This window comes from Ceratotherium simum, chromosome 22, assembly GCF_057802395.1.
Source record: "Ceratotherium simum simum isolate JZ-2026a chromosome 22, ASM5780239v1, whole genome shotgun sequence".
NCBI classification, from domain to species: Eukaryota; Metazoa; Chordata; class Mammalia; order Perissodactyla; family Rhinocerotidae; genus Ceratotherium; species Ceratotherium simum.
Genome location: NC_141921.1, coordinates 10907697 through 10920790, shown reverse-complemented (window position 1 = coordinate 10920790; position 13094 = coordinate 10907697). Strand labels below are relative to the sequence as shown.

Here is a 13094-nt window from a genome sequence, read left to right as displayed (position 1 = left end):
GCACCCCAGGTGCATCCAGGAAAGCTAAGGCCAAAGCAGACTTTTGTCCACTGCCCCTTAAGGAAGCTTCTATTCCCTCACCTTTAAAATGGAGAAAATTGAACTTGCTTTCATTTTGAGATAAAAATGAAAAATCAGATGTGAGTGTCTCCCTAAACCTGAAAGACGAACAGGTGGATCCTTGTGAATGGGGACAAGCCAGCCCTGCAGTTTCCACTCAGGTACCCACCCGCCACGCTTCCTTAGAGCCGGGCTCGTGGATAACAGAGGTGGGCTGACCCGGCTCCTGCAGACCTGCCCCCCCAGCTCACCTGTCCTCGAGGCGGACCCAGAGGTCGTTGAACTGCCGCGGCCGCTGGTGTTTATTCTGCCTCTTGTGCCACTTCTTCTGCCGCCCGAACTCCTCCAGCTGGCTGAGGCTGTCAGGGAGCAGGAGATGCGGGGACAGCGCTGGGTCCTCCTCCTCGGGCGGGGCAGTGGGGGTCGCCGAGGGCGCTGTGGGGATGGCAGCGGCTGGGGTCACGGGGGCCGGGCTCGCAGAGGTCCCCTCGAGAGTGGGCACTGGGCTCTGGGCGGCAAGGCTGGAAAGGGTAACAGCACGTGAGGCACACGTGTTGGAGCGTGTCATGCATGTGCGACGGGGAGTGCAATTCAGTGGGAAGGTTGTCCGACAGGAGCAGATGCCAGGTGCCCCTGCTGGGCCTGGGGAGAGTAACCCAGGAAAACCACCGTCTGCTGTTGACAGATGGGGGTCTGACTCATTCTCATTGATTGGTTCAATGAATAGTTACTGAGCATCTACACTGCACGAGGCATTTTTCTGAGAATTGGGCAAAAACAGTGACCGACACACAGTCCCTGCCCCCTGAGAGCTCACGTTCCGGAGCGGAAGATGTAGAGTAAGGCGTGCGGAATGTTGGATGGTGGTAACTGCTGAGGAGAAAATAAACCAGAGACAGGAGAGACAGCATGTGGGCGGTGGGCGGGGACATTAGAGCCCAGACTAGTAGGAGGTGAAGGAGTGAGCATGGGCAGGTCTCTGGGGCATGTCTGATCCTAGCCCGGGACTCATGCACTCAGCAAGCTCTGGCTGAAGGACTTGAGGAGAGTCACTGAACGTTGCTGTGCCTCAGTCTCCCGCTCTGTGAAATGGGGATATTCCAGCCCGTACCTCATGGGACATCACTAGGATGATGTAAGTTAACACAGGTATGGCACTTAGAACAATGCCTGGCACACAGTAAACAGCTGAGACACTTTAGTAATGAACATTAATAATTAAATATTAACATTGTTGCTTGTGTCATTCATCCAACCATCCATTCACACATTCCACACACATCTCCTGAGTGCCTTTTCCGGAGGGGGGACAGTGTAAGCAGGTTAGAGCCCTAGCTGGAGGGAGAGACGTGGGCTCACGTCCTGGCTCCGAGCCTCACAGGCCCTGTGACTGCGGGCAGGTGACACAATCGTCCCTGGCAGCAGTCAGCTGTGAAATGGGAGCAGCAGTACAGCTTATTCCACGAGGCTGTCACGAGGACGAAAGACAGGAGGCGTTAACACGGTGCCTGGCACACAGGAAGGCTCTCTGTGATGCCGGCCAACAAGCCAGCAGAGCTGGCTGTCGTGGGCGCGCACGTGGGATTGGGCGTGTGTGTGGCATTCACATTCCATACAGAGGTGCGCACAGACACCCCTCAGCCTGGGAGCATCCTCTGCTCCTCTCCCCTTTACTCTTTCTGTGGAACTCTTTTCGGGGACATCTGACCCTGCGAGAAGACTGGGCTCAGTTTAGGGAATTCTAAAGGTAAGGCAGCACTTGAGGCGGCGAGCAGCCTGGCCCCTATTCCCCACCCGCACGCTCCATGGGGGGAGAGCTTCTCCCTCCTCGAAGGAGAGAAGCCCATCTGCTCAGCCTGTCCACCCCCAGCCCACGGCAACCCCAGATTCCCAGGGTCCAGGAGATGCCGCAGCTGCAGGGGAGATAACTCAAAACAGGCAGACAAAAGACGGATCCAGGAAGCACCTGCGGCCGTGCTGCCTTTCATTGTTGGAGGCTCCTCGCATTCCCGCCCCTCACCCTACCCGCAGGATTTCAGCCTGGGCTCGAGACTCAGGCTGAGAGCACTCGGAGTGGGGCCTGGTGGGGGGAGAAGTGGGGGACCCTCTTCGAATGCCGGGCTCTGAGATGAAGAGGAGCCGAGGCAGCCTCGCAGGCCTGCTCTGGCCTGACAGACACAATGAGCTTCAAGGTGAGGGTCCTCGGGGCTGTGCCAGGGAGCTGGAGGAATGCCTTGTCCCCAAGGCTCCCTCGGGTCCCTCACCCCTCACACACATGCTGGGCTCGGCCCAGGACAAACTGTGCTGCGCTCAAATGGTCGCGAAGAACAGTCTCGTCAGGTTGACTCAGAAGACGAGAAGAGGACGGGCTCCAGCGTGGGGGGGTTCATGAGTTCCTCTAGACGTGCCAAGGAGACAGGGAGAGCCCTGGCCTGGAGCCTGGAGCCCGGAGCTCACTGCTCTGGTGACCGTAGAACTCAGGGCTGCTGAGTGAAGAGCAAGGCCTCAGTCCTTCCTGAGCACTCCTGCCCCTGAGCCCCATCGCTAACTCCAGACGTGGTACAGGGAGTGGGTAGGAGCGCAGGGAGGCCCTCGAGCCAGACTGCCATTTATACGAGCTTTGTGTCTTTCTGCAAGTGACTTCATCTCTCTGGGCCTCAGGGTCAACTTTAAGATGGAGATACTCATAGTTCCTACCTCACTGGGTCCTTGTGAGGATTCAGTGAGTTAAAAGTGCTCAGAGCCGAGTACACAGTGAGCAGCCAATGAACATTAGCCATGCTTATTCAAATTTCTTTTGGACTCGGGGTCCTGTAACGTCAGGGACAGCGGCCAAAATCACACTGTGGTCACCCTGTGAGGTGAGGAAGGTTCCTGCGTAAAGGCTGGAGCATGGGCCGCACGGCATCTGAGTGTGAGGACCCCGTCACTGACTCTGGAGCTGCCCACCGCGACGCCCCCTCCACACCCAGCCTGGTGCTGGCGCCGGGGACCACTGACGGGCCCAGCTGGCTCCTGCGCCTGGGAAGCTCCCAGCCTGGTGGGGGGCAGAAAACCCCACAGGAAGAGAGGATGGCCACTACGTGGCTCTCAGAGTGGAGCAGGTGCCCTAGCGGGACAGTCATGGTGGAGGGTACGGCCAAGAGGCAGTGATGGAGCAGGCGTGGTCAGAGGAAGGTCAGGACCAGGCAGGCCTGAGACTGGACACAGCAAAGAGGCCAGGCCACTGCTCATCCCAACCTTGGCGCCATCCCGATTCAGCGCCTGGGCCTCCCCAATTCCTCCAGGCAGCACCCTGGCAGTCCTGTAGAGTCCTTCCACCCACTCAGTCACCAGTCTCTAAATCCCGAACCTCTCAAAACCTAACGCTCCCTCATTCCCACTGCACTGCCCGGCCCTGCCACCCGCACCTCCAGCCAAGACTGTGTACCAGCCTCCTTCCAGCCTCCCCGTCTCCAGTCCAGCCCCTCTGCTCTTGGGTGCCTGGTTGAGGCTGATCTCTACAAAGCCCCATCTCCCCAGAAACTTCTTCAGCACTCTCCCCTGCAGGCGATGCAACACTTGGTCAGGCATGGCCGCAGATCGGCAGCAGCAGCCCACTCCCCATGCCCTGGCTGCTTACCTGTGGATGGTCTGCCCCGCGGGCGTGTGCTCCACTTCCAGCCCTGCTTGCCGGAGAACGTCGATGACGGTGTTGTTCCCCAGAAAGTGACCTGGAACACAAGAGACAAAGCTCCTGTGGCTCAGCCACATGCCAGGTCACCAGTAATTGGGCATAGTCTCAGGCCACTGACCAACACCAAAGTCAAGGCCCCAGACCCCCAGAGAGGCAGGACAAAGTCGTGGGAAGACATCCTGGTGCCACCCTGCCTGGGTGCAAATTCTGGCTCTGCTGCTCACAGGGAGGTTGTACCTCCCCGTGCCTCAGTTTCCCCATCTGTAAAGTGGGAATGATTGTAACAGCAGTCACCTCCAGAGTTGTTGTGATGACTAGGGGAACAGTGGCTGGCATGTCGTGAAGCCTTATGAGTGTTCCCTGTTGCATCACTGTGCCTCCTACTGTTAAGCTGACCCCAGCCCTGGACTGTCCAGGCGGGGACAGCCTCCAGCAGTCATGCAAGGCCCACCTCGGAAAAAACCTCCTCCAAGAAGCCCTCAAGCGCCCAACAGGTCTATGGATCATCTTTGTAAGTTCCACCAGCAACTTGGGTCTCCCTCCCTCAGCACAGGGGTGGGGTTTTGTGGGTTCGTGTCTGCCTCTTCACATGGCAGAGACCACGTGGCCACTGCCCTGTACATGTCCAGTCCATGTTGGCTGGACCCAAGCCATGGCCGATTCATTTGTTCACCATCCATCCTACATTATGGACGACACACAATAGCACAGACCCTGAGATGGCCACTGAGCACTCATTGAGATGTAAGATTCCGGAGAAGGAGAGAGCAACAGAACCCCACTGATTGCAGGGTCCAGCAGACAATGGCGTGGCATACAGGAGGTACAAACACAGAACTGACCCCTGCAGAGGTGGCCTTGTTGTGTGGGTGGGGGAGGGGGCTGGGCTTCATCTCACCCCCCACCCACCAATCATTCATTCAACAAACATTTGTGATGTACTTGCTCTGTGGCCAGCCCTGTTAGGCACCGAGAATCTCGGAATGAATAACAGTCCAGAGCCCCAGGAGAGAGTGGGAATCCCTCCTTTGGTGGGATGCAGGCTTGAGGGCTGAGAACACGGTGAGGCTCTCCCAGGCTCTGGTTAGGAAGAAATTTCCAGAGGCCAAGTGACTGAGGAGGCAGTAACTGCTGGGAGTCAGCACCCTGGCAAGCCGTGCCTCCTCCCTGGGCCTCAGCCTCCCTACCTGTTCAGTGTGGGCAGAGCAGAGGTGGCCGTGCGCCTGCCCGGCCCTCCTCGCATGGGCAGCACGCTCCCCTCCCGCTCGCCATGGAACCCGGGGAAGTCCCTGCACTATCACTCTAATTGCCCTTGACGGGTGGTGACAGGTGGGCAGCCAGAAGGTCAGCACGTTGACAGCCCCAGGGAGGTCTGAGGAGAACAGGAAGTGGACAAGCTGTTGGGGAGGGAGAGGCTCCCGGCACAGAGAGAGCGCGGCTGGGACTGCACCTCGGCTGGAGCAGAGGGCGAGCCAGCCGTGCACCTCTGGGCTGGCTTCACGACTGCCCAGGAAATCCCCCCACCCAACAGACTCTGTCTTGCTGGCCTGCCACAGTCTCTGGAATCCCCCCTATGGATCACCATCAAAGACGGCTGGAGAGGGAATGCGAGACTTGGCTTCTAGACCAGGGCCTAGCAGTCCCACCCTGAGACCTCAGGCAAACCCATCACACTCGAATGCTCTCAGCTCCTCTCCCTGCACAAGGGAGGGAGGGGGCTGTGTAGTGCCTGCGGGCTCCTCTAGCTCCCAGCTTCTGTGGGGAAGGCTTTGGTTTGACTCCAGAGACCCTTATGAACCCGTGCTCTCCCTCCCCCACCCCGCCCTGATTCACTTCATTCATCTGACCCCCACGGCTGAGTGTAGATCCAGCGCAGGGCAGGGGGGAGCAGGCAGGCTCCTGGTGGCACGCAAAGTCTCGAGAATCAGCCTCTTCTGACCTGGGCACTAAGCACGATATGGAAGGAAGCACACGAGGTTGTCACGGCACACAGGAGGCATCTAATCCAACCTGGGCTCAGGGCAGACTTCCTGGAGGAGGCATTGCTAGCTGAAGGAGGGGATGAGAGTTAGCAAGGTGAGGATGGGAGTGGGGTGGCACTGAGAGGAGGCTGTTCCAGGTAGGGGGAAGGGCATGTGCAAAGACTAGGAGGTGAGTGAGGCTCACTTGGGAAGCCAACAGCAGAAGAGACGCGGACGACACAGGCATGAACAGGCCTCCCAGGGCTCCAGCGTTGTTGAGGACAGAAGACTCGGGTTTCTGTCAAGGCTGTGAGTCTCCAGTACATGATCCTGAGCAAGTGGCTTCCCTGCCCCCAACCTCAGTTTTCCTGTGAGTCAAACGGGCACACATCCCTTCAGCTGACTCCTTGGGCAGCTGTAAAGCCCTAATGAGGCAGGAGGGGTGAATGTCCTTTGGAAAAGCCCATCAGGCACTCTGAGTGATGGGCTAAGCTGTCCCTGGCTGGGGCCACAGAGGCAGCCCCACTCTTGCTTGCCTCTGGAGCGTGATGGGGCTGGAAGGGACCAGGCATGGCATCCTCCAGCACAGGCTGCAGGAACTCTGCCAGCAGCTCTTGGAATCCACTCCTGGCAGCAAAGGCAATTCCTTCTCCGCCTCCATGGAGACCCGTTTAAAGATGAGGGCCCCCAGGCCCAGCAGGAGTCTGCCCAGAGGGTTTCAAGAGCCACCAGGGAAAACAGCCCGCCTCAGGCTGCACAGGAGCAGCAGCAAATATTTACTGACTGCCGTGTGGCCGCTCCAAAAGGAGCATTCCTGGAGCCTGCGGAGGGGGCGTTTGGAGGGGCCCAGGCCTTACAGGATGCTGGCTGGATCCTGAGCGCTGCCTGGCAAGTGCAGTGGCCGGTCAGCGCCCGGTCCGTTCCCACAACCTCCGTGGTACCGGGACCTAAACGAAAGACTTGAGATACTTTGGGAAGTTGGAAACAATAAGGAATGACATTTTCAAATTCCCATCCTCTCCTTCTCCAAGCTGCAGCTGCCTTCACCTCCTTCCCTCCAGGGCGGGGAGAACAGTGTCCCTCCTGCCCCTCCCATACACGAGGCTACTCCTTGCACAACTCCAGGGGGCGCCTTTCCCATGTAATCCATGCTCCAGGACTGTAGGGTGACAGCCATTCACTCCCGAGCCCACGTTCCCATCACCCTCCCCCTATCGTCCTCTTTGGGGCTTGGTTTCACAGGACCCCACAGTCGGGCTGGCGGAACCTGCACCTCCCTTGGAGCCCATGGCCCCATCTGTCCTGGTTCATACTCCTCTCACTGCTCCCTGTCTGTCCTCTTGGTGGGTTCCTCTTTCTCCTGCCCAATAAATGTGGGGGCCCCAGGAACCCTGTCCACAGCCTTTTCTTCTCACTCTACTCGCAATCCGTAGACAAATCATCACCCATATGGTTTCAATCACCATACGATGCTGACCACTCTGGAAGTGCTGCCCCAGCCCAGACCCATGTGCCCAACGACCTACTGGACATCTCCGCCTAACACGCTCCACAACCTACACAGCTGACTCGCCCTCCCCTCTGGGGATGTGTCTCAACTGAGCTCCGCTGCCCAAGTCAGATGGGCCCCGACTTGACTACTCCTCCTCCCTCCTCATCCTCGTCCAGTCAGTCACCAGAGTCCCTGGGATTTTACCTCCGACCACGCTGCCCGGGGCACCCAGCCCTCGGCCTGGACCCTGCAGACACCGTCCTCCTGGCCCCCTCCAGCCCTCTCTCCTCCCTGCGGCTGGAAGGACCCTCCCACACTCCAGAGCTGCCTCTGTCAGGACGTGTTCCCAACAAGCCACTTGAGGGGAGATCGTGAGCTTTTCGAGGGCAGGGGCCATATCTGATTCATCTTTGTCCCCAGGGCTAAGGCCAAGTCTGGCACACGGTGGTGGCTTCGTAAATGTTTGTTGAATGAATGAATGACAAAACCTGTTACTCCATATCCTTTCCATGATCTCATCCCATCCCCAGGAGCCTTGAGCTCACGGATGGCCTCCTTTTGTAGCCTCGGCCTGGCCCCTTGGTGATGCTCCTCCAGATTCCACCAATCCCAGGGGCTTGGCCCCTGGACCAGCCTCTGAGCCAGGGCCCAGTGCATGCCATCCCCGGGGGCTGGCAGACAGGGCCAAGGCTTGTCTCCAAGGTCAGAAATCTTGAAAAAGGCGCCACATCCATCCTGGAACCTTCGGGGAAGGTGTGGAAAGTTTCCAGTGGGGCCCCACAGTGTTGGGGCTCAGCCTGCGTGGCTTGCCCAGGCTCCCGGGGTCTCCTGGCCACCGCCCAACAGCTCCTTCCAGCACTGACAGCTGTTCTCTGGCCAGCTCTCTGCAGGAAGGCACGTTCCATTTCATCTGCTGAGGCCGCGTGGACGAGGAGAGGAGGAAAGAGAGGAGGACAGTGGGGGGTGGGGGACACAGAGGCACAGAGACAAAGAGTAGGGGAGAAGAGACACACAGAGAGAGAAGAGAGACATGCACAGAGAGACACAGGCAGAGGAGGAGAGCTCCAGGACACAAGGAAACAGATAGGAGAAAGACAGAGGAGAGGAGGAGAGAGGGCCCGGAGACAGGCAATAAGAGAGACACACAGAGACACAGCGACAATGGGAGGGAGAGAAGGAAAAGGAGAGACACTGAGACAGAGAGAAAAAGATGGAAAGAGACAGAGACAGAGCAGAGAGTTACAAAGAGACAGAGATAGAGAGGAAAGGAGAGAAAGGGAGAAAGAGGAGAGAGGAGAAAGAGAACCCAGAAATGACCACAAGGGGCATGGTGGAAGAGAACGGAATCCACTGAGGACATCAGGGAAGGCTTCCTGGAGGAGGGGCCCATGTTGCCAGGACTCCCAGGATGGGCGGGATTCAGAGAGGGATGCAGGGGAGGACAGACAAGGAACGAGGAGCCAGGAGGAGGATTATAGGTCTTGAAAATGGTGGGGCTGGTTTGGTGATTGTCTGCCCTGACCCTGCAAGCCAGAGAGCCACTTAGGGGACATTTGTATGGAAAGGCACCCTGCTCTGAGTGCTTTTTTGCAGCCCCACAATGTTTTAGTGCAGAGAAAAAGGCTCCCCTTCTGGGCACAAGCAGGCCTGTGCCTGGGCACAAGGCTCAGTGAACAGAGCATAGGCTGGACCTTGCCCCTACCTGTCAGCTGGGCACAGCCCTGATTTACCCTCCGATGAAGGAAGGCAGGTAGGACAGTGAAGAATCCTGTCCTGGGGTTAGGACTGAAAACCTGGCTCAACACCCAACTGGCTGTGTGACCTCAGGCAGCTCCCTTCCTGCTCCGTGCCTCAGTTTCTCCCACCTCTGTGATTTCATCCTTTGGTGACCCAAACATAAACTCCTACTTAGCGAGCCTCCCGGGTCCATGATGCTTCCCAAACGTTGTTTCATTCCATCCTTGCAGCAGCCTTTGGAGGGAGCCCCAGTTCACAGACGAGGACACTGAAGCTCAGGGAGGGGACGGGACTTGCCAAGGTCACAGCTCGTGGAAGGCAAAGCTTGGACTTCCACCCAGAGACGCCCTGGTTCGCTGCACGGTCCAGGACTCTGGAACCCCGGCGTCTGCGAGGGAGCCTGAGTTCACGTTTTAGGGGCAGGAAATTGTCAGACCAGGTGTCCCCTCTAAGGCTCACCAGATTGAAGAGAAGTGTGTGAGTGCTCAGCAAGAACAATACGCCAATTAACAGGGTAATTTCAAGATAGCGCTGGGGGCTGAGCAGAGGGGAGAACCAGATGTTCCCACAAAGGCTCAGGCTAACACGGGCTCCCCTCGGCCAGCACATGTGTTTTCTCTCCAGTGAGTCCACCGGGGTTCCAGTTTTCTCCTCCTGGAAGAGGGATCCCAAGCCCATATTTATGTTCCGTCTGAAATTAATGCAAGGGAAACTTTCAAATGCTAATCTAGCTGCGAGGATCGGCTGCACGACAGCTAGCGACAGCAGTGTTTGTTTTCCTGAGGAAGTGTGACAGGTGGGCTGGACTGACGGACGGACAGACACTTGGGGGAACCACGGCCTTCTCGTCTTCCAGGGAGGGTCCGCGTGGGAACCGGGCAGAGCTGAGCTTCCTTTCTCCCTCCTGCAGGCCAGCCCAGGGCAGGGCAGGCACCTCTCCAGTTCAGCAAGGACTGAGGTGACACCTCCCCTGCACCCAGTCTTGTGCCAGGAGCTGAGACACACGGTCCCCACCGCGGAGGAGATCACAGTGAGGAGGGGAGACGGGCACGCAAACCATTACAGGGCAGCGTGAGCCATGCAGTGAGGGAGGGACAACAGGGGCCATGCAGCTGAAGGGAAAGGGGTGGGACTCAGAGCAGGAGGGTCAGTGAGGAGGGGCCTCAGGTGAGTTGGAGGAAGAGGGCACAGCACGTGTATGGGCACAAAAGGGAAAAAGGGCATGGGGTGTGCAGGCCACCAACACTCTCCCAAGCCACTGTCCAGCTCTGTATGGGAGTGAGTGCCCCATGTCTGGAGGTATGTAAGCAGAGGTCCGATGGGCACCTGTCAGGCCTGCGTAGAGGGGATTCAGACACCCTCTGGGAAGTTGGGCACATCTGGGTGGAGCCTGATTCTGCCCCCTTTACCATCTGCTCCTCTCTGGAGGCTGCTAGAACTCAGGAAGTCAGAAACGAAAGAGCCCTGAGACTTCAGCGGGTCTCAGCTGGTCAGCCCAGCCCTGCCGTTAATAACGCAAAGATGGCTACAAATAACAGGAAAAGCAACCCCACCCACCATTTCCCCCGCACTGAGATTGTACCGAACACTTGGATGCATCTTCTCCCTTGACCTCACAGCAACCCTGCCGAGGCCAGCAGAGTGTGCCCAGCGTCCTGCAGGCAGAGGGCAGAGCTGCGGTTTGCCTAAGCCACACACCTCACGGAGTGCGTCTGTCCAGAGGGCACTCTGTGGAGGCAGCGGCCGAGGCTGGGGCTCCCTGGGCACAGGGTAGGCTCCGTCTGGGGACCGGAGCCGCTTCTGGGTCTCTGATACCTTCCAGACAGCTGCCCAGGTTGGGGGTCCCCTTGAGGACCTCCTCCAGTTGTGTACTTCCTCTAAAAGGCACCCCCCACCAGGCCTGTCCCTCCAAGCCCACCCTCCTCAGTTCTTCTCAAGTCCCCAGGGTTTGAGTTTTTCACTTTGGACCAGATCCTCTTTCAATCAATGTTTGGTACAGAGGTGAGGAAGCCTCTTCTGTGGGCCGCGCCCCGTCCCGTCGGTGAGGACACAAGTCCTGGGGGTTTTGACCAGCCTGCGCCCTGCAGGCCTCGAGCCAGCAGTGCTTTCTCCACAAGCCTTTACTGAGACCTCCTACATGCCAGACATGTGCTGGGCCCTGGGGACCCTGAGATGGGGTCAGACGTGGCACACTTTCCCCCTGGGGCCTGAGGCCTGTGCAGGATGACTGAAGGGCAGCACAGGCGCTGTGGGGAGAGCCCTGGAGAAGGAGCCTGTGATGGGGTCTGTGACTGCGGGAGGCACTGCCGCGCCCAGGGCTCACTGTGGCCATGGTAAACATGCTACAACACCCAGAGGCTCCTTTCCTAGAACGACAGCACCCAGGACCCCAGGAGAGCTCCCTGGTGGCCAACCGTGTGGGCAGGGACGGGACCCACCCGTTCCTGAGCCTCACTGTCACTTGGAGCTGAAACCCAGCTCTTGGGGTGTCCCTGCAGTGTCCCAGGTGGGTCTTCAGAGGCCACAGAGCACCTCTGCCCCCTCCCCTGGATAGCGCTGTTCTCCTGGGTGGGAGTCCTGTCCTCGGAGGACTTCGGGCTCTGAGGAGCCAGGGACCCTGAAATGATGACAACGCAGGAGCTCACATTGATGGAGTGATGGTGCCGCACGGGTTCTGACTGACTCTTAGGGGACATCTGAGAGGGGACAGCTGAGGGTGAGAGAAGCTGAGCACCTCATGCACCCAGGCTGCACCCCATAAGGAGAAGCGCTGGGTTTCCCACTCGGGCAGCCTGGCTCTGGCGCCTGTGCTCTTAGTCTAGGACACCTTCTCCTCCTGCCCTCCCCACACGGCCCGGCCGGAGTGCTGAGCCCGCAGCAGATGCTCCACCACTCCTCGCTCACTGAAGGAGCAGCCGTGGAGATCCAGCCCGGGACAGGGGCACTCAGCCCTTCTCAACGCTCTCTGTTCTGGGGACAAGCCAGCAGAGGGGACGTGGGACGTTCCTTGGGCTGCCTGCATGCTCTGGGCTGAGACAGGAAAGGCGACTCTGGCCAAGGACTGCAGCCCAGAGCAGGCGTGCCAGCTGCCAGATGTGCACACGCTGGGGCGGCAGGGTCCTTTGAAGCACCGTTGGAAATTCCGACACGCTTCCGGACACTGTGGCCTCATGCTCCAGCATGGGGAGTGTGGCAGGCCCCGCACGTTTGCCTGGGAGGGAAGAAAGGGGCTGGGCGTGTGCTGCCTACGTGCTGGCCCCTTCTGTCTGAGGTTAAAAAGGCCTTACGTGGGCTGTGGCTGCTCTTCTGTGCCCAGCCATGAGCTCTGCGGGGCTTCCGTTCCTGAGGCCACCGAGCGGAGAACCAAGGGGGAAGGAGGTGGGTGTGAGTCCCGTCCTGATGACTAGGGGGATAATGAGAGGAATCAGAAGCAGCTGGACTTGCATCAGGGAAATTTCAACCAGTCTCACCTCCTCCAGGAAGCCTTCTCTGACTTACCATGCCTCCTTTCAGTGCCATTCACTCAAACCTCTGTCAGGTATGCATGGAGTTGCAGAATGCGGGGGCTAGAAGGGACCTTTGCCCTCACCCCGTCTAAGCCCCTCACTATGCAGCTGAGGGAGGAAAGGCTCTGGGAATGCCATATGGAAGGTCTCAGAAAAGAAGAGTGTCCACAAGAGCAGGTTGTTTCCCTTTCCCACCCTCACTTCCTTAACTTAACTCTCACCTTGCCCTTCCTCTCCCTTCTCACTGACTCCCTCCTAACCATTTTGCTGCCTTCCCTTCCTAAAAATCCTCTTGTTTAGCACTCAACGCCCTCCTCCTCCAGCCTCTGACTGCACGGCTGGACCAACAACAGTACCTGGGACTCTGTTTCTAGTTGGTTCTGAGGTCTTTTCACTTGCCAGTCCAATCTCACCTCCCAAAAGGCAGATACGATGTTGTGGAACCCCTGGGTCTCCCACTGGCGGGCAGCAAATGTGGGTTCGAGTCCAGGTTTTGCTGTGGGGTAACTTAGGGGCAGGGGGCACTTCTACTTATGGGCCTCAAGGTGGGTGCCCATACATTCATTCATTCAACAAGTGAGTACTGAGAACCTCCTCAGGGCTCAGGGAGTGTCCGGCTGAGACTGGGAGATAGCAACAGTGCTCAGCACGAGCCAGGTTGT

General features: G+C 58.4%; 1 protein-coding gene across 1 annotated transcript in view; it reads right to left on the bottom strand.

The window, feature by feature from the left end:
* TRABD2B (TraB domain containing 2B) overlaps positions 1 to 13094 on the bottom strand; it is a 222337-nt gene that overhangs the window by 13736 nt on the left and 195507 nt on the right. Inside the window, exons 5-6 of the mRNA XM_004438521.3 lie at positions 3683 to 3773; positions 312 to 581 (exon numbers count right to left, since the gene is read on the bottom strand). Coding sequence (XP_004438578.2) covers positions 312 to 581; positions 3683 to 3773 — 361 coding nt within the window. The remainder of the gene's footprint in view (positions 1 to 311; positions 582 to 3682; positions 3774 to 13094) is intronic.